The following is a 21,257-nucleotide window of genomic DNA, read 5'->3' on the forward strand; positions in this document are numbered from 1 at the left end:
GTTAAGATGATTAAGGATCATCATCAAGCTATCAAGCCACACCCTAGCAACCATTTAGAGCACCCTAGCAACAAGTCCGTAGACTTCCATTGAATGAAATATCTTCAGATAGAAGCGTCATAGAAACATGAGGGTCAGGGCTGGACTGGGACAAAAAATCGGCCCGGGCATTTTGGCCCAGACTGGCCCACTATATGATCATAAACACCACCCATCTTTGCACGCCCTTAAATATATGCATACCAACTCCTATTCCTTAAAACCACTAATGCCATGTAATGTAATGAGTGAGTATAGGAACGAGTGAAAGTTAACAGATGAAATAAGTACAAATTTGACATTTATTAATACAGTTGAACTACACTCCACAGTGATGAATCCTAAAACAAGCTATAAGCTGCATTGGCATAGCAATACCAGTGTTTCTTACAGGATTTTTGGTAAAACTGTGGTGGGTGGACCTCGGTCCTTCTAGGGGGTTTGGGGGCATGCTTTCTTGGGGGTAAGAAAATGTTGTGCATTTTAATGTTAAATTCATCAATTTGGTGCACTTTGAGAGTTCAAAATTAAAAGCTCCAACCCATATTCAGTGTACATATTAAACAAAGAAAAATTTAAACCTCTTTTAGTTACAGTGTAGACAGTAATGTCTTTTTACATTACACTACATAATAATAGTTATAACATTAATCGTATGACAGTAATAGCCATATTTTGTAAAACAAATGCACTAAAAAATAAAGGAAACTTTCATAATTAGTTTTGTACCAATTTCTATACTTGAAAGAGATAAGCACATGATCTTTTATTTTGACGCAAACTGCATCAAGCTTTTATTTTGGCGGAAAACATGGTTTACAAACTCCTCTCATTAAATTTCAATTGAATTGCGGTAATCGACAACTATGCAGATGTGGAAATAATCTGTAACTGGGTTATGGGTTCCTACACTCATGACATGGCCTAAGTGTTTTGAAAGTACGTTAGTTCTGCTTACCGCGGACTCTACACTCTCTCACCTCTCTCTCCTGATCCTCCTATCATCATCTGCCACAGGAGCTGATGAAGGTCAGAAAACATATATTTTGACACATAAAGTGTCTGCTTTAAGGGCCTGTTTCTATTTTTTCACGCTATTTCTCTTCACATTCCTTGCTTTTCTTCTCCACCTCGCTGACTATTTTGACAGATACACACTGACACTGCTGCACGCTCGCTCACTCGTTTAAAGTTGTGATTGGGCCAGCCCAGTGTCAATCAAGAAAAGAACCAATGGGCCGCTGATCTACGCGTTTCATGGGCTGGTCTGTCAGAAAAAAAACAACTAAGGCTATGTTCACACTTAGCGTCTTTTTTCAAACTGCCAGCGTCTGTTCTACATTATAACCCTATGGAGTAAACCGTTTTTTCAAAAAAGTCCTGAGCGCTTTTTTAGACGCCACCGCCGGCGTCTTTTTCTGCAGCTCAGAGCGTCTTTTTAAGTTGAAAAAAGTTCAACTTTTCTGAAAAGAACGCCCTACGTCAAGCGCCTTTTTGACAGCTGACCAATGACAAGCGAGTAGCGAGACCTGTCGTTTCCATAACAACAAGAACAACTGTCTGTCGTGCACCCACAAACGTCTTTGTGAACCGACATTCTCCTCCCCGGTAACTTCAAAAGCCAACGCAAGAGCCAACTTTCTCTTTCTCGACATTTTTTGCATCACACAGCACTAGGCTACTGTTGCAGCTCTTGTTATAGCAGCCCGGTCTCACCCCAAAACGTCATATACTTACCATGCGTCAACATACGACGAAAAGGGTACCCCTTTAACGTCAATATGAGACGCAGACAGAAGCGCACCAGCAGCGCCTCCTAGCGGTACCCTAACGCATACCTAAACCTACCCATAACCCGAATCGTCACATATGGACGTTATGGGGGTACCCTTTTCGTCGTATGTTGACGCATGGTCAAGACGCGTCAGTATATGCGCCAGCCTCAAAAGACGCGCTCGGCTGCTATTTGTAACCGAACGCTGCCAGCGTTTTTTTTTTGCTAAAAAAACGCCGTTGTCAACTTTTTCTTGTCAAAAAAGACGCTAAGTGTGAACATAGCCTAACGCGGACTTTTTTTGAACAATGCATTACACCGGCACAAACCCAGCGCCGCCAATTAAGCAAAACAAAACAAAATGAATGGGCCGCCGATGTACAAATTGTATGGGCCGTTAAAAAAAAGAAGAAATAATAATAATAATAAAAATGATGTATGAGTATGAGATGTATCGGCCCAAAAAGCACGTCGGCCCACCGGGAAAATGCCCGGTATGCCCGATGGCCAGTCCAGCCCTGATGAGGGTGGACTTGTTTGACTCGGGGCAGCAAGCAGCCATTCACCAATCACCTTCAACACTACCTATCTGCGCCTTAGCAACCATTGTTGTGCACCCTAACAACCCAAACCCAAAGAGTTTTATCTTCAAATCTGAATGTCATAGAGGGATTGCGGTTGGTTTATTTCATTCATACTGAAAAGCAACCTGTGGAGCATCATCATTGGCAGCTGCTAAGCCATTGCCTAACAACCATACAGAGTATCCTAGCAACCGTTTAACAAAACCTATATCTCTGCATCAGAACATCATAGAGACATGTAATTTGCCTCTTTTGACTCATGCTAGCAAACAGGACTTCCAACATGCTACACATGCTAGCAGTGAATAGCTATGCTCATAGCGATAAGCTAAGTACTAAAACATGTTAAAAATGCTTATTTATTTATTTAAAATGTATTTATTTTTATAAAACAAGTCAAAATGTGTTAGCATCATGCTAACAACATGTTAATTGTGTTATCATCATGCTAGTAACATGCTAATTATATTAGCATCTTGCTAAAACATGCTAGCAAACATGATGATCTATATCATGTTAACAGCATGCTACAACATGCTAATCATGTTAGCATTATGCTAGCATCTTGTTAATAGTGTTAGCATATTGTTAAAAGCATGCTAATTTGTTAGAATCTTGTTAAAACATGTTATTCGTGTTAGTATCTTATTATAAACATGCTAATTGTGTTAGCATCTTGTTAAAATCTTCTATCACCCTACAATCCATTGCGCTCTTTAAGATCACTAAATTCAAGGCTTTTGGTCATACCTAGGATATCCAGAACCACCAAAGGAGGGAGAGCATTTTCACATTTGGCTCCAAAACTCTGGAATAGTCTTCCTGATACTGTTCGTTGCTCAGACTCGCTCTCCCAGTTTAAAACTAGATTAAAGTCGCATCTCTTCAGCCAGGCATTCATATAATCCTACAGTTCAAACTACAATCCGGCCTCTAGCTCATAAATGCCAGAGGAGAACTGGCCCCCGACTGAGCCTGGGTTCTCCCAAGGTTTTTTTTCTCCATTAGGTAACCTGATGGAGTTTTAGGACACCATTAGGTCACTTGATGGAGTTTTTCGGTTCCTTGCCACTGTTGCCTTTGGCTTGCTCAGGTGGGGATATTTTGTGGATATTTAATTTAATTTTATCAATCAATAAATTCCTCTTGAAACAAACTTTGTTGTATCATTTTAATTTAATACTGTGAAGCTGCTTTGATACAATCTGTATTGTGAAAAGTGCTATACAAATAAACTTGACTTGACTTGACTTGACTTAAAAGCATGCTAATCATGTTAGCATCTTGTTAAATCCATACCCATATCTCGGACCCTCTCAGAATATCGTACAGACATGGAAGTGAGCTTTTTTGACTCGATGCAGTGTAGTTGCACATGGGAAGCACCACTCACATATCTGGTTGTAGCTACTATTTCCAAAACGTCACAACACTGCATGGTACCATAGATTACATTACATTCAGATGACAGTATGATTAAAAACTGATAAAATATTACAAACATCACTAAACGTGAGTATTAGGTTTTGATTTATATTCTCTGTTTTCTCAGTGGATGTGACTCTAGATCCTGATACAGCTCATCCTAAACTCATCCTGTCTGATTGTGCAGGTGAAGGGAAAGACTGAATGGGGTTTAGGAGTGGCCAGAGAATCCATTAACAGGAAGGGATCGAACGCACTGAAACCCAGTAATGGATACTGGACTGTGATTCTGAGGAATGGGAATGAATATAAAGCCTGTGCTGGTCCCGATAAAGGAAAGTTAAAGGTAAAAACTCAACTCCTCTGATCATCACACATGTTAATTACAATAAATGAATTAACCACACAATACGAAATACATGATGAAAATAAAAAAGAAATAAAAATATGCTGCTACTTCTCAGCATATATATATATATATATATATAAAAAATTCATACATGTTGTAATTGCATTTTTTTAATTAAAAAATGTTATATAAATGTTCTACTTTGTTATAATATTTCATAAATTAATTTTCTGCATGTTTCAGTATTATTATCCTCAAGTCATCTATTTTCTCCTCTCCGCCTGACAAAGTATAGGGGTGAGCAGGGCACAAACTAACATGGGACTAGTTGTAACACACATGGTTTAAAACTTTCTACACATGCCAGCATAATGAAACTTAGTGTATTTACTAGTTGTCATATCAACACTATATAGAGAAAAAATGGTGCCAAAAATCTAAAAAATCTTTGGAAGATATCACTGAACTTTTTTTTTAACCTTAGCAAAAGTAAATTTCTTACTGAAGATAATTCTTCATCTCTGTTTTTTGTTTATTTAAAATTAGACAAATCTGATATTATTTTAATCTCATATCTGTTATTTAACAGTTGAGATAGTTCTTTAAAACTGATCTAACCAGCAGAATCCCAGTTGCGCAGGTGGGGAACGTTGTAACACTGTGTTACAATATAACCCTGTTAGAACTATGCTATTCTATTCTATATTTTAATGAATTCTATTGAGAAACTATGAAACAAAGGTGAATAAAGACTGAGAGTCAATGGTCAGAAATTATTAATTATTATGATTTGAACTGTGCTGCAGCTGTGTCTTTGTTGTCAAACTCAAAAATGTGTTTAATTTTAATTACTGAAAAAGTTATTTATTTTATTGACAACATATTTAGTTTGTCTTGTAGCCTGGTTAAAACCAGACCATTCTCAGTAGTAACTGAGTTATGGTCTGGCAAAGCTTCATTAATAACCCATTTCCAAAGGGGCGTGTTGGAAAGTTTTTTCTTTCTTCAAAGCAAGACCAGGAGACAGTTGGGATCGCGTTCAACAGAAGTTATTCTTTATTGAGAACTCCGCTGTACGTGGCTGCAGTACTTCCAACATTATCTAATCTAAAGTAACTTTACATGGTATCTTATAGGCATTTTAGGAGGAGGGACTTTTGGGGGTGGAGACCTTCCTTTTACAAAGTATGCAAATACAATATAGGCGTCAGCTCGTTACCAGAATTTCTGCAGCTCTGATCTCATCAGCATAACAGTGATCCAATCAGCCTGACTAGATCGCCCATACATTAACATTATCATAGAGACAAAAGCACAGCTGTACATTGAGCTTACTGGTCAGGAAATGCATAAGGACAAAGGGTGAGGGTGAGAGTCTCAGGAATTTACTCATTTAGAGAAACAGGACTGGCAGGAAATCTCTTGATATAATCATCATAACAGCTGCTAAACTTTCTCAGTTTATATTGGAATCTAAATTAAAACCTCAAATGCTAAAATCAGTATTCTTCACTGTGATGTTATGTAAGGAAGCATATCTGAAATAGATTCTTAAATTTGTAATCCTTCAGGCGTCACCAACGGATGTCGCTCAAATGCCTCTGGGCCAGATCCATAGAGAGAAAGAGTTGCGACACTCCCATAGACCTCTGTTGTAAAAAATGGCGGCGCTTTTAACCGCCTACTTCCGGGATTTGAAGATCGGATTAGTTCCAAACACTGTCATTTGGGCGTTGGACACCATTCACTTACATTGCTGCGCGTCGAGTTGTTCCAGAGGTAAGTTGCTGAAATATCGACCTCTTTTGAATTGTCAACTGTCTATATTGTATCAGAGGCCCTTTGCGATGCTTATACTGGTCTTCATTTGTACATGCACAGCGTTATTATTTATATTTTATGTTGGTTGTTTCAACCAATTTTCAAGCACTGCCTGCTAGCTAGCGCGACTTCGTCAGCTGTGACAGTAAGAGTTCGGTAATGAATCGCTACCACCTTTATAGCAACTTTTATTTCATTTAATTTTTTGGGGATATACTAACTTTTCATTATGTTTTGTTGTCTTGAGTGAAGCGGCTTGTGAGAACAATGCTGGACCTCTAGGATTGTTATCACCAGTCCTGTCTGTTTCATGGATCACCTGCCCCTGGTTTTTGTTTTTCTTGTTCACACACACTCACACAAGCACACATTTTTGTTGTCTGCCATTGTTTAATAAAAAATATTTTATTTGAAAACCTTCATTTGTATCAGCCATGCTTAATTGATGTCTCAATAGCTGTAACAGAAGTTACAAGTGTTTTGTTAGTTAATTGCTTAAGTTACTTGCTACCCTTACTCTTAGCCTACTCTGTACACTAACCCAGAGCCATAGAGAAAAATCTTCACTCTGCACTTACCTATATACCCAAACATAAAAGCGTAAATTCGTTTTTAATCTGTTATAGTTTTGGTAATATGTGTATGGCTTAATCTTAAAATTATATTCTTAGTCTTAACATGATCATGTTTCACGTTGTGGTCCTGGGGGTGGCCACTTTCATCAGAAGAAGTGAGCTAAGTTCTAAGCGAATTCTGAACGGACCGCCACGGCAGACCTCTTTGCGTGATCACAAAGGTAGGCTAATGGCTGAATCGGAATTTATAAGCAAAATCACGGGAATCAATAGCCTAATACAGCCCAGTTGTGCTAAAAAAAATATCATGAGATGTCCATCATCAGATGAATGATATGGAAAGGTTAAGTTAGAGCCGCTAAAGCCAGTGCTACTACCCATGCGAACATGAACACTAAGCTTTTCCCTCCAAAAATATAGCCTAAAACTTATCTCCAAATGCAAAACTGACATTAACAAAATGCAATAATGCTATAACAGCTGAAAAAGTACTTGGGTGTGTGTTTTATTTTATGTTTACCGTTCAATAATGCAATCGCTGCTGTATGTCCCATAGAAGAACACGACAGCCAGCGTATGTTTTGGAACTATTGGAGCTTACATGAACCACGTGACAGCCATAGCGGCGACATCAAAGAGTGTCGCAACTCTTTCTCTCTATGGCTCTGCTCTGGGCCTAAAGACCTAAAACCAGTCAGAGCGATCGTCATCGTGTAAAGCCATATGCTGCGTCCCAATTCGCCTAAGTTACACTAAGCCATAAAAGTATGTTCTCTTTTTGTGAAGAAAAGGTATTTACTTTTGAATGTGTAGCAAAAACGTAGGCAAGCTTTGGGACATACTACTTCGTCATCTTTATCGGACGGATCTGTCGCGTGCATCCTGTCACGTAAACTGCCCTGTCAATCATCTTGTCACAGTTAAAATCCTCTATTAAATCTAATTTCATTTCCTACCGTTTCGGAGAGAAATGTAGTAGCACGTTCATCTGCCAGTGGGTCTTTCATGGAGACTGTCCTCATGTGTTTGCAATTTTAATATAATAATGCATTTAAAAGTTGCTGTGCTTCACCAACGGACGTCGCTCAAATGCCTCTGGGCGCAATTGGATAGACCTAAAACCAATCAGAGCGATCGTCATCGTGTAAAGCCCGCCTCAACGTTTCTGATTGGTGCCGCGATTTCGAGGGATTAGAAATGGGCTTGAATGAGCTCTTTGCCAGACTACTTGCAGAGCAAATCTAAATTTGCCGGAAGTTGTCTGGGTTTTCCCAGGCTATTTGTCTTGTATATATATTTTTTTATTAAATGAGATAAAAATTGAAGCTGTCATATGGTCATCTTACAATGGGCACCTGTGGGGCATGTTGTCACATTTCACTTCCATTCTTTCGGGGTACATCAAGAAAACAAATACAATGTATTAATGAAACAAAAACACATAACTGTACAAGACGTGTGAAATGAATGTGGGGAAAAATAAATTCTCTGTACCCCGACTCTCCCCTAATTTCATATAAAATGTTGCTGCTTGTTTTACTTCAAAATAATTACACCGTCTGAATAAAAGACTACTAAGTTTTATGAATGAATTGTTGACATTTCTGTGCTCTTATTGTCAGTGAGTTCTGTAAATTGAGCAGCATTTGTCCAGGAAACTCTTAAAAATATCACCAAACAATCAAGCTTTTGTAAGTCTGCTGAAATCTCTTCTTTATGACCTGATAACTGTTATGTCTCTCAATATCAATGTCAGGGTTCACAGACAGGATGGTAAATGAAATATAACTTTATTTGCAGAAGTACGGATCCAGAGAGAGCGAATGGGTGAGTATATGAATAGCAGATCATCAGATAGCAACTTAACTTAAAGAATAACAATGTCTCTGTTTGTAGATGGAAACTCCAAGGTGGAAGACTGAAGACAGATGATAGCAGCAAGGCTTCGGATAAAGGTAAGGTTCTCAGGTGCGTAGCGAGAGTGAGTCTGTGAGACAAGTATCAACGTGTATAGACGAGACCAGACAAGGAGTGAAGGGAGAGTGCTGAATATATAGGGCTAGTTAACGAGGGAGTGCAGGTGATGATGATGATGGCTGAATGAGTGCAGGTGTGCCAAGGAGGATGATGGGAAGTGTAGTGCACACACAGATGATGAAGACAGACGGTGAATGTGACAATCAACATGTAGAAAACACTTGGGTGTAAACCATGTTAAAATAACAGTCAACATTCTCTACTTACTCAACAACTAACAATTACAAGTGGCAGTGCCACCTTAACAGTATTAACACCCAACCATAACAATAACACCTGCTGGGATTTTTGGAGATGACTGTTTCTTTCTACGGAGCCCCTAAAGGGACGTGGTGGTAAAAAAAAAAAAAAAATTAGGATGGGATAATTATTATTATTATTATTATTTTTAAATCTTTTGCGTTCCCTTGCAAAACGTTTGCGTTCCCCCGAGAAACTTTGCGTTCCCATGTACATTTTTTGCGTTCCCTCGCAAAGATATTTGCGTTCCCACGCACAACCTGTTGTGAGCTCGGACAGACACTTCCATAGCCTATGTGAATATTGCCAACTTCAATGAACTCCTAGCACTGACCGCATTTCTTTATATTTGAGTCCAAGTTAAAACACTATGAAATGCTCCATTAACGTACGGAGCTCTGAAACACTGCCAGCGGGACATTAAACAGGAAGTGTCTGTCCGAGCTCACACAGGTTTTGCGTGGGAACGCAAATATCTTTGCGAGGGAACTTAAAAAAAAATGCTCCCATCCTAAATTTTTACACCATCACGTCCCTTTAGGGGCTCCGTTCCTGTGTGATGCAAGACTAAAATATAGAAATGACTCAACGGTCATATTTTTAATGTGTTTATAAATCTCTCATTAATCTAGAATCTCTACTCAAATAACTATGAATGCTTGCAGATGAGCATACAAATGCTTTGTATAATAATGCATTTCTCTGGCATTGCCACATGAACCATTGCTGATTTTTCTTTTCTTTTTTTTCCCAGTTCAAATAAAGCAAAACAGTTCTGTCAAAGGGAATACCCACTGTCTTAAAATTTGAACAGTCCTGGTCCTAGAATTTTCACGATCCACAAATCTGTTGTAAAACTAAGCCAGAGTATGTCAGTCTATTTCCGTACAGTGGATGATTTTATGTGCAGCCTTTGTTCTGGAAACTGATAACAGATACAATGGACTATGACCTTAAGTGAGAAATTCAGAGAAAACACTAACTTGATCAACAACAATATGGACGATCAACCTCTTTAAACAACAGAATATTTATTGATCCGTTCAAAGAGTCTTGTGGACACATCTGATCCTCACAGGTAAGAGATAGAAATATAAGAGAGATTGTGCTGAACAGGTTTCTAATGGAAGTGATCTGGTTTAGTAGGTTTATGTCAAACTGGAATAAGTTGAACAGAACCAGGTTTGAGCATGTCAAATACTCAGCTATTTTAGTTGTTAACTGCACTGAAATTGTTTCATAATTGTATTGTAAATCATTTGACTGACATTTGGTGTCAGTTTGGTGTTTTTCACACAACATTTAAAAACAAGAGATAATCAGGAAGTAAATTAGCCTAGCCTACCTGCAGACAGACAGACCTGATAAGCAGGTGAGAGTCGCTTTACATAAAACAAGAAGTCATAAAACACATCTGTTTATGTTGAGGAGATAATTAATAATTTGTTGTTTTCTAATCAGCGTTCCCTAGTTTAGTTTGATGTGATCTTGAAAAGGCTTAAATAGGGGATGAGCAATGGCAGAATCGCTATCATTATCATCAAAAGGAAGAGAGACCAGGAGACAGAGTTTAAATATACCTCCAGGTAAATGAACAATAGAAAAAAGAATTGCTGCATGACTTCCAAAATATTTCTCTTATGGAAAACATTATTTAATAGGTGACTATTGACTATTTCTCTTTCAAGCGATGTCATCCTCCAGCGGTCCACAGACTGAGGAGCTTCAGTGCTCTATATGTCTGGACGTGTTCACTGATCCAGTCAGCACTCCATGTGGACACAACTTCTGCAAGACCTGTCTGAATAAGTGCTGGGACAACAGCCAGACCTGCAACTGTCCATATTGTAAAGAAACATTCAAGCACAGACCTGATCTCAAGATTAACACCACACTCCGAGAGCTCGTAGATCACTATAAAAAGAAAAGTCCTAAGAAAAAAGCTGAAGTTCTGAAAAAAGCTGAAGTTCTGTGTGACGTCTGTGAGAAAAGAAAGCTGAAAGCCCTGAAGTCGTGTCTGGTGTGTCAGAGCTCTTACTGTGAAACTCACCTGGAGCCTCATTTGAGAGTGGCAGGTTTAAAGAAACACAAACTGATCAATCCTGTGAGGAATCTGGAGGACTATATATGTCAGAAACATGAGAGACCTCTGGAGCTGTTCTGTAGAGATGATCAGACTATCGTGTGCCTGGCCTGCACTGACGGAGACCACAAGAACCACAACACTGTTTCTTTAGAAGAGGAGAGTGAAGAGAAGAAGGTAAAAGTTACTGACAAACTGATTTTAAATGGCTCTTATCATGAGGAATCACATCTTCTTTAATATAAATGAATCAATTATGAAAAATTATGTGTTGTTCTCTGTCTATAGACTCAACTGATGAAGACACAGAAAGACACACAGAAGATTATCCAGGACAGAATCAAGAAGATTCAAGACGTCAAAAACTCAGCAGAAGTCAGAAAAGTGAGTTAAATTATGTAATTCAGTTTTCTTAAATATTTATTTCATTAGTTCAGGGGACTTAATACAGTGACTGGGAGGGGATATGTTCGGTTCACTTAATTTTGTCGTGGCCACAACATAAACTCGTGGGAACGTGATAATAAATCGGGGCCATGAGATCATTTTGTTGAGGAAACGACATCATTATGTCATGATCTAATCATGATGCTTGTCGTGGCCTCGAAGATCATAATGTTGAGGGAACGATATATTTTTCTCGTGCCAGGTAGTTATGTAGTTCTCGTAGTTATGTTGAGGGAACCACACCGGTAAATACTGTATATAGCCTACAGCAGTAGGAGATGGAGATGACTGATGAAATAACATTTTACTTTGAATAAGGAATGTCATATAAATATATAGTGTGATCTCTGGCGTTAAGACGTGGGTATGTTAGTAAAAGACTCCTGAAGCGCATTCTTAAGTTGAATGTGATTTTTCGTAGGAAATTTGGTGGCTTGAATGAAATACTCGGGTCACGAATAAAGTCCCGTTTATGGCAATAAACAAAAACAAATTATGAGAAACTTAAATTAACAAAAAGTAAAGCAAATTATGCCCGGGGTAAAAGGAGAGCCAGTGTCGCGTGTGTAGATTTGGTTCCCACATGTTATTAAACTCCTAGCCACGAGAACATATTAATTTGTGGCTACGAGAAACGGATGTCGTTCTCTCAACATATTGATGTTATGTTAGCCCACGAGATATTATGACGTTCCCACGACTTAATATCACGTTCCCACGAGTTTATATGTTGTGGCCATGACAAAACTAAGTGAACCGAACATGTTCCATCCCGGTCACCGTATGTTTGTGTTGCTCAGACATGTTCAATAATTGTTTCTTCTGTTGTTTTGTTTGGAATTTTTTTTTTTTTCGTTGGCAAAGCAAAAATATATGAAGTATACATAATTGTCAATATTGTATCTATAACGTATTAATGAATATTAAATTTGTGTTTAGTGAATTGTTGTATAAAAGCACTAATTGTGATTACCTGCTGCCATTTCATTAGCCTGGTAATACCAAACTCTGCTACTTCGCTTTGCTTCGTAGACAGAGTCTGGAATGGCATAATAGAGAAGTGTTTTCTCTCTCGCGGGGGGGACGCTTGTCTGAAGTTTAAAATCATTGGTTACCCGTAAGCCAATCACATAACATTTGGTTATGGCGTGTGTTATGCGCATGCTCAGCCGCATCTAACTTCCACTGTAAACACATGTATGATGCGAAAACAAAACCATCGAGCGAAATACCGGAGTGAACATGGCTGTGAACGACTTTTGTAGATTATGTGAAGTAAATCTACGCATCTACGGTACAATCAGCGTCTATACGTCACGGCTCTCAGCCCGCCCTCTGTTCGTTGATTGGCCCGGCTGTTTTCTATGGAAGGCCAAAAGGGCCAAAACGTGTGAAACTGTCGCGTTAACGCGTAAATTGCGTGTTAACGCGTAAATGACGTGTTAACGCGTACCTAAATTTGGGACATTAGCACCACCTACTGGTTTGGTGCTGCTCTTGCTCAAACACAGAGAACCTAAATTAAGCTTGTAAATATCAGTTTTTAAGGTGAAAATACATGTTCAACAATGACTTTTCAGAATATAGGTTACAACTAGGCCTACATATAATTACAGCATATTTTAAATTGGCCTCTGAAAGTCATGACCATTTTCACAATCACAATAGAAGTTGTGTTAGGATAATATTACACATTTCCTTCAAATAGTATTTTCATGTAGCCTACACTCCTACTGTAGCATATTTCTAAAGCAAGCATCTTTTTATCATTTAACTACTATGCATTATTTGTTAGAGAGCCCCTTCTGATAACACATTAAGCCTTGTGAATCTGACTGATATATATCGTATATATATCAACACACACTTTGCACATTATACATTATAATGTGTAAAAAAAAGCTACTTTCAATCACCTCGCGCCCAACGACCTACCCACTGTAGATATTTAGTGGCAGGTGTCTTTTTGTCATAAACACAGGAATTTTGTGCAAATATACTGTCTGTTATTGGAAATGTAAAAAAAAAATTCTTCCACTTGCTTGGGCGAGAAAAAAATCTCTTGGTGTGATGTTGTAGATGTTTGTTGTAACAAAATGGCTTGAATCTAATTCTAGATAATTTAGTAAAACCATGGTTACTACAGTGATGGTTACTATGGTTTTACTGTATTGATACAATAGAACTGTAGTAAAACCATGTATCTATCTATCTATCTATCTATCTATCTATCTTTACTTATTTGTTGTGTTATTCAGTTTATAATAAAGTTTATAATAACTGCATCCAATTTCTAGATTTTTTGTAATTGTGTCATCATTTTATTTGATTAGTTGTGCCATAAAAGTAAAAGCCTTAAAGTATTTATTTTTTTATATATAATTGATATCGATTATTTAATTATCTTGTAAATACCATACAAATGTGGGGAAACTCTGGGGGAAAAAATGATTAAATGTGTTAAGACATAGGCTAGCCTATTCTAGTACTATAACTCGCTGTTAATAGACATATCACAGGGGGTTAAATGACCAAATATGTGAGTCGAAGAAAATGCATAACTCTGAAACATCAACTCTTATGGATTCCATGCAACGGTATTTTTGATGTATTGCATTTAATGGCAGGCTGTCGCGCTAATTGCGAACCAACAATCTCATGACAAACTTAAATAAAGTTAAAAAAAAAAACTATTTTCAACCCACCGTAATATGTTTAACAGTGTTTATTATAACCGAAAGCTAGTTTGTTCACAGTTACCTGTAAAGAAGTGTAATATATAATTTGGAAAAACGATGTATGGATTCCCGTCTCTCATCACGGGCGCGCACCGAACGGAAGATGCCAGGTGACGTAGGCTCATCGTATCCATGAGGTAAGCGCTTTTTCGCAATCTCATGAATAAATACAATAAAACGAAGGTGTGCGTCACCAAATTAATAGTCATGAGAATGATTACAAACAGTAACGACAGGCGGTGTCACCGTTTTATTTGAATTATTCATGATAGAGTGACTCAAGCACTACGCTGAACATACGTCATGAGCCATCATGAGCAACGACACTGATGGAAGGGTAACTTCCAGGAAACTGAATAGATAGATCACGAGTGTATTAGCACTCCAAATCTATCCAACATTTTGGCGAGAATATAGATTAATCTCTTGTTCTGTGTAGTATTAATAAAATATATATTATTACTTTTGGTCCTATATTCATGATTTCACAATGTAATATCCATTGTAAAAAAAGAAAAGCAGAAGTTCTGTTTCATTTCATTTATTAAAAATTAAAGCCAATCACTTTAGATTATTATTATTACGCATGTGTGTGTGTGTTTGTGTTTGTGTGTAGTGTGTGTTGTAATATAACTTTGTAATATAGCATATATAGGCTATATATATATATATATATATATATATACACATATACATACAGGTGCTTCTCAATAAATTAGAATGTCGTGGAAAAGTTCATTTATTTCAGGAATTCAACTTTACAGGTGAAACTAATATACACTTTTTACATGCAAAGTGAGATATTTCAAGCCTTTATTTGTTATAATTTTGATGATTATGGCTTACAGCTTTTGAAACCCCCAAATTCAAAATCTCAGAAAATTTAAATATTACATGAAATCAACAAAAAAAGGATTTTAAATACAGAAATGTTGGTTCTCTGAAAAGTATAATGCATATGTACTCAATACTTGGTTTGGGCCACTTTTGCTTATGGACAGTTTCACCTGTTAAGTTGAATTCCTGAAAAAATTAACTTTTCCAAGACATTCTAATTTATAACCACCTTTATAGCCTATATATATATATAGCCTATATATTATTTGTTATATTTTATTGAGCTTGTTATCTTCGAAAAATACTGCAAAACAATGCATCTCAAATCTCAGATTCTTCTAAATTCTCAGATTCAAGGCTTAATGGTGTTAACAGAAGGGGTTCTCTAACAAATAATGCATAGTGGTTCAATTATAAAAAGATACTTTAGAAATATGCTACAGTATAAGTGTACATGTAAATACTGTTTGGAGAAATGTGTAAATATATTACACAATTTCTATTGTGATTGTGAAAATGGTCATGACTTTTAGAGCTTGAACAGTTATAGTTAACTGTCTAAATATGCCCATTTAAAATATGCTGTAATTATTCTGAAAAGTCATTGTTGAACATGTATTTTCACCTTAAAAACTGCTATTTACAAGCTTAATTTAGGTTCTTTGTGTTTGAGCAAGAGCAGCACCAAACCAGTAGGTGGTTCTAATGTCCCAAATTTAGGTACGCGTTAACACGTCATTTACGCGTTAACACGCAATTTACGCGTTAACACGTAAATACGCGTTAACGCGACAGTTTCACACGTTTTGGCCCTTTTGGCCTTCCATAGTTTTCAGGCCGGAGGAAAACGGAAAGCTATGACGCTGTCTCAGACTGAGTACAGAAGCGAAATGAAACTGAGCGGAAGTACGAAGTCTGACGTAGTCAGGCTACCATTTCATTACTTTTTACTCAGATCACTTAAAGTGACAGCACAACTCTCCTCTACAAGGCACATGATTTGAGGAATTATTCAGTCCAAACGGTGCAGATGAAACTGGAAAAAAACACTCCCTAAAACACTGAAATATGATCAATAGTAATACTGACTCTTGCTTTAGATATTTTATACTGAACTGCTGGAGATGATGGAGGAGCAGCAGAAAGCAGCAGAGAAACAGGAGGAAGAGCTCATTGAAGAGCTGGAGCAGGAGATCACTGAGCTAAAGATGAGAAACACTGAGCTGGAGCAGCTCTCACACACTGAAGATCACCTCCACCTCCTACAGGTCAGTCAACATCTCTCTGATCAATGATAATGCAGTATATGACACCATAACACTCCCCATGCTGAAGGATTTCTCCTCTCTCCTGCTGTAGATTTACTCATCCCTGTGCAGCTCTAGAAACACCAGGAACTGGTCTGAGATCAGTGTGAAGACTGATGAGAGTCTGGAGACTCTGAGGAGAGCTCTGACTAAACTGCAGGACTCTTTACAGGAGAAACTCACGCAAACTGGTACAACAATATCAAACATACCGTACAGATACATATATTTATCTTCTTTTTATCAGGGCTGACAACTCAGGCATTCAGTGTGAGACTTACACAATTGACACTGTTCTCACGCCACACATACATATTCTCACACAGTGAAAAAACATTGCGGAGCAAGGAGGACATGGACAGACAAGAAAAGAGCAGGTTACTTTTTTAATATGAAACAAAGTCTTAGCTTTCAAATATTGTAAGTTTTAAGAAATTCAAACAATAAATAGCCTACCGTTTTGGCGTGAAATATTGCTGTCGCCTCAATTCAAGTGGCACATGCACCGATCATCTCTTCCTCTTTATTACTAGTTACAGTACAAAACAAACATGAATGAACATCAAAGGGTGTTGAAAGAACCGGTACAACTTACTGAAATGTATCATGTCTCATGAAAACGCTCAATCAAATGATGTCACGTAACATTTACCTCAGAAAGCCATTCAATAACCAGTAGTTTGCGAGAAAATGTACTCAAGACAGGAGCAAAAAAAAGCACTATATATATTAATTATATTTTTACAAATACAACTAAAATTTTATATTATAACTTTATTAAAACTTCCTGAAACACAGTTGTACACAAACCAGTTGTTAATTAACCTTTAATAATAATGTACTAGCTGACAGAGTTCCTTGTAGTTCACAACATTAGTTGAGAAAGATTTTTTCCTTGAGAAAAATTAACATCTACTATATATCCATGTATATATTGTGGCAGGAGGAGGAAACGACAGACACAGTGGGAGTGGTGTCAAGCCTCAGAGAGGCATTTATTAACTGGGTAGTTGACGTGACGTGGCTTTTTCACCGTCACAGAAGATAAAAAATAATTTATTTCACATTTTCATCATTTAGAATACTATAAATGGTTAAACATTTTCTTGTTTTACATGAATTTGTTGTTTAAATACCTGAGTTATTTTTAATTTTTTTACAACTTTGAGCCAAATCTCAAAATCGTCCTATGGTGTGACGGTAGACAACATTATTTCATAAATATTAACTTTTATAAATAAAGAAAATAATGTTTAAACATCTTAATGAACACTCCTGGCATAATTGTGCAAGTGTCTATTTCACTAAGTGGCCATCACGTTTCCTATACATACATTTCTAAAAGTGTAGGAATTTAATAAAGTTTGTCACAGAAAGAAATGCCCTTTGGTGTTATGCAATAACCTGATATTAAGTTGGGCAATATCATGGACAACTAAATTTAGTTGAAAGACCCCATTCAAGGTCATGTGACTGAAGACCCCTATGAAGCCCATGAGCAGTGCACATGGCAAGTATTTCTCTCAGAATTGTTCAAATATTTAACTATGTTTTCAGACCACTGAAGTTGTTAAGTTTTTTTGTCCTTTAGTGTGACACTCCTAAATTTAATTTTTTTATTAAAATTTGTATTTTTGACAGCAGGACTATGTAATATTATGCAAATGTATCATGCCAATTGCTAATAACAGTTCAGCTAGTATTAGCATGGTTATTAACTGCCACAAAAGCTCAAATGTCCTTTGGTGTGACATAAAATGTCATAGGAAATGTCCTTTGGTGTGACGCTTTGGCCTGTCACACCATAGGACACAGATGTCACACCATAGGACAAGACCTCCTTAACAAGCTTTTAAAACGAATATATAAAGTTTCAACAAAAAAACAAATGTCCTCCTTTATTATTGTTACAATAAACACTATATATTCTGACTCTTTTTATGCAATGACTATCTTTGTCCTTTAGAGTGACGCTTTGTCCTATGGTGTGACAAACATAAAACAACAGAAAAATATACTTATTTTAAAATATCTTTAAAAAAAGAGTCAAGTTTGGCATTAGGGGAGTTACAATAATATCTCCTCTTAAATAGGTACAATTTCAAACAGTTTTGTAAGGTTGGCGAAAAAGTTTTATTGACATTTGTAGGGAAAAGTTTATCAGGTTCATCTATCCATGGTGAAAATGATTCTAATTAGTACTTTCATGTAAAATAAATATCACTTTAAGAAAATAATGTTTTAATAATGTGAACAATTCCTACTCAAGTATTTTTTATGTTATTTAATATAATTTCTTAGTACTTTTTAAATGTCACACCATAGGACACATTTACAGTACTGTTCAGTGAAAACGTGAAAAAAATATGTGAAGTCATTGACAAAATGAGTGACCACTACTATTTTCTGAAACTACAGTTTTCATACTCCATAAATATATGTATTTTTTCTTAAAAAGTTATGTTTTCCAAAAAAAGTACTTTTTCTTGGCCATTTGTCAACTACCCAAAATAAACATAAAATGCCTAAAACAGGGGAATTAAAGTGTTTAAATAAAAGGGGATCTGCCCGATCTGGTGTCCGCATTGTGCCAGGGAATCGTGAAGGATGGGTAGGGAAGAGATGGGATGGGTCCAGGTGAGGGGGCGGTGTCCGGCGGTCGCACTCGCTTATCTCTCTGGTCTGCGGCGTGAGGGGCGGCGTCTTCGGCATCGCAGCTTGTCCACTTTATCCATGACAACTTGAGGAGAATAGCGGCCCGGCATCCTAGCCCAGGGCTGTTTCTAGCCTTTTTGGCACCCTAGGCGAGATTCCTATGTGTTGCAAAGCGTGAGGCAAATGGTGGTCACACCAGATACTGACTGGTTTTCGGTTAAGCGATACTCTACTAATGGACATCTTCATGACATAAGAAAAAAGTTATTAATAAAATAGATAACAACTGAAACAAATGAATTGGAGATAAAAGCATATAAATTACAGCATGATATGAAATTTTATAAATTTAACTAACTTTAACAATAAACGAGAGAGAGAGAGACGAGTGTTAGTGTTAGGATGCTGCAGTTGTCATGGTAACTCTTCTCTCTCAACTGCCACCCAGAATTTAGAAAACGCAGCTCAACTGTTCAATGCAAACTCACAATAATACATTTAAGTAATTTAAGTAATTAAAACACTTATGTACATGCATAAATAGAAATAGACTTAGATAAAAAATTTAATAAATACAAATAATTCAATATCTTTGTGTCCCAAACTCGATGGTCACATTATTATCATCAGCTCACAGTTCTTCAGGTAATTTTCAGCTCTGATATCAGAAAACATATAAAACTGTTAAGAGGGGAAACTGTAAAGAGAAACATTAATATTCAATTAACTCTGAGATTGTTTCTCCTTTCAGTTGTTCCATCAATATATTTGAATATATTTCCTAAGGGTTTCCATAAACAGTTGTGTGCAAATCAATTTAGCAGAGAATAATTTTAAATGTTTCACCAAAACCACAAAAGCAGAAAATCAAATGAATAGACATCATGTGTTTAAGGGGCAGATTTGATCTTCATGAGAAGAGGGATGCGTGTGAAATATCAGGCCTGAAGCTCCAACAGCTTAGCAGTGCTAAAAACACACACACATTGATCAGATAAAACATGATGTTGTACACAATTCTTTAAATATAACCTTAAATCTGGTCTATAATTCCACACATAAACATGTCAAAGATCTGATGATGTTTTATTGTCATTAGTCTCTACAGATCTGAAGAGGATACAGCAGTATGCAGGTACAGTGTGCTGTCTGCACTACACTAGATTACATTCAGATACTCACAGCTTCATCACTGACCGACAGTATGATTATCCAATGATTACATATTACAAACATCATCACTAAATATCTGTATTGTGAATTTGTGATTCATATTCTCTGTTTTCTCAGTGGATGTGACTCTGGATCCTGATACAGCTCATCCAAAACTCATCCTGTCTGATGATGGAAAACAAGTGAGACATGGAGACATTAGACAGAAACTCCCAGACAAACCAGAGAGATTTGATGAATGTGTAAATGTCCTGGGAAAGGAGGGATTCTCCTCAGGGAGATTTTATTTTGAGGTGCAAGTGAAGGGAAAGACTGAATGGGATTTAGGAGTGGTTAGAGAATCCATTAACAGGAAGGGAGTGATCACCTTGAGTCCCATTGATGGACACTGGACTGTGTGGCTGAGGAATGAGAATGAATATGAAGCCTGTGATGATCCTGCTGTCTCTCTGTGTGTGAGAGTGAAGCCGCAGCGGGTCGGTGTGTTTGTGGATTATGAGGAGGGTCTGGTCTCCTTTTATGATGTGGAATCCAGCTCTCATCTCTACTCTTTCACTGATCAGTATTTCACCGGGAAACTCTATCCATATTTTAGCCCATCCTTAAACTATGGAGGTAAAAACTCAACTCCACTGATCATAACATCTGTCAAATACAAAAAATGAATTCATACCCCTATTATGAAATACTTGATGAAAATAATGCTTCATCTAATTAATGTTTAAAAACATCAAAAATATATGTGTTTTTCCTCAAAGGATGAGAATTTTTTGTTGTTGCTGCTTTACAAGTGATTAGCATCTGAATAAATGTTTTTTGTACATTTAATTAATCAATTGTTGTTTCTGTTTTATTTTGTCTAATATTAACCCTGTGTAACAAGTTAGCTCAAAGGGGAAATATTAATAATAACTCATAATTATCAATTATGATTAATTATTAATATTTGGGTCAGTTAATTGGATTGAGGTAGCTAAATTAATATTACAATCAATTAGAGCATGTAACAAGATCAAGATCGTAAAATGGACTTTGTTGCAAACAGAGAATCAGAACCAAATACATATTGTGCACAAGTTTTATTAACTAAGGCCCCGTTTACACGATGGGAAAACGCAGATATTTCCCTGCGTTTTGGCCTGTCATTTACACGAAAACGCCGTTTTTATCCCA

At 37.0% G+C, this 21,257-nt stretch overlaps 2 protein-coding genes across 3 annotated transcripts in view; both read left to right on the forward strand.

Moving 5' to 3' along the window:
* Positions 1-9,824: 9,824 nt before the first annotated feature.
* LOC309511137 (E3 ubiquitin-protein ligase TRIM39-like) overlaps positions 9,825-21,257 on the forward strand; it is an 86,787-nt gene continuing 75,354 nt past the window's right edge. The window contains exon 1 of one of the 2 annotated variants that reach the window (XM_082186223.1): positions 9,825-9,922. The gene's annotated coding sequence lies outside the window, so the exon portion shown is untranslated. The remainder of the gene's footprint in view (positions 9,923-21,257) is intronic. The other variant, XM_082186226.1, reaches the window with a different exon arrangement.
* On the forward strand, positions 10,347-20,867 carry LOC309511645 (E3 ubiquitin-protein ligase TRIM39-like). Its single transcript, XM_082186870.1, has 7 exons — positions 10,347-10,430; positions 10,533-11,104; positions 11,216-11,311; positions 16,050-16,217; positions 16,309-16,447; positions 20,011-20,046; positions 20,202-20,867. Exons 1-7 carry the CDS (start codon positions 10,361-10,363, stop codon positions 20,747-20,749), a joined length of 1,629 nt encoding a protein of 542 aa, XP_082042996.1. The 5' UTR covers positions 10,347-10,360; the 3' UTR covers positions 20,750-20,867.

This window comes from Leuciscus leuciscus (assembly GCF_965113295.1).
Source record: "Leuciscus leuciscus genome assembly, chromosome: 12".
Taxonomy (NCBI): Eukaryota; Metazoa; Chordata; class Actinopteri; order Cypriniformes; family Leuciscidae; genus Leuciscus; species Leuciscus leuciscus.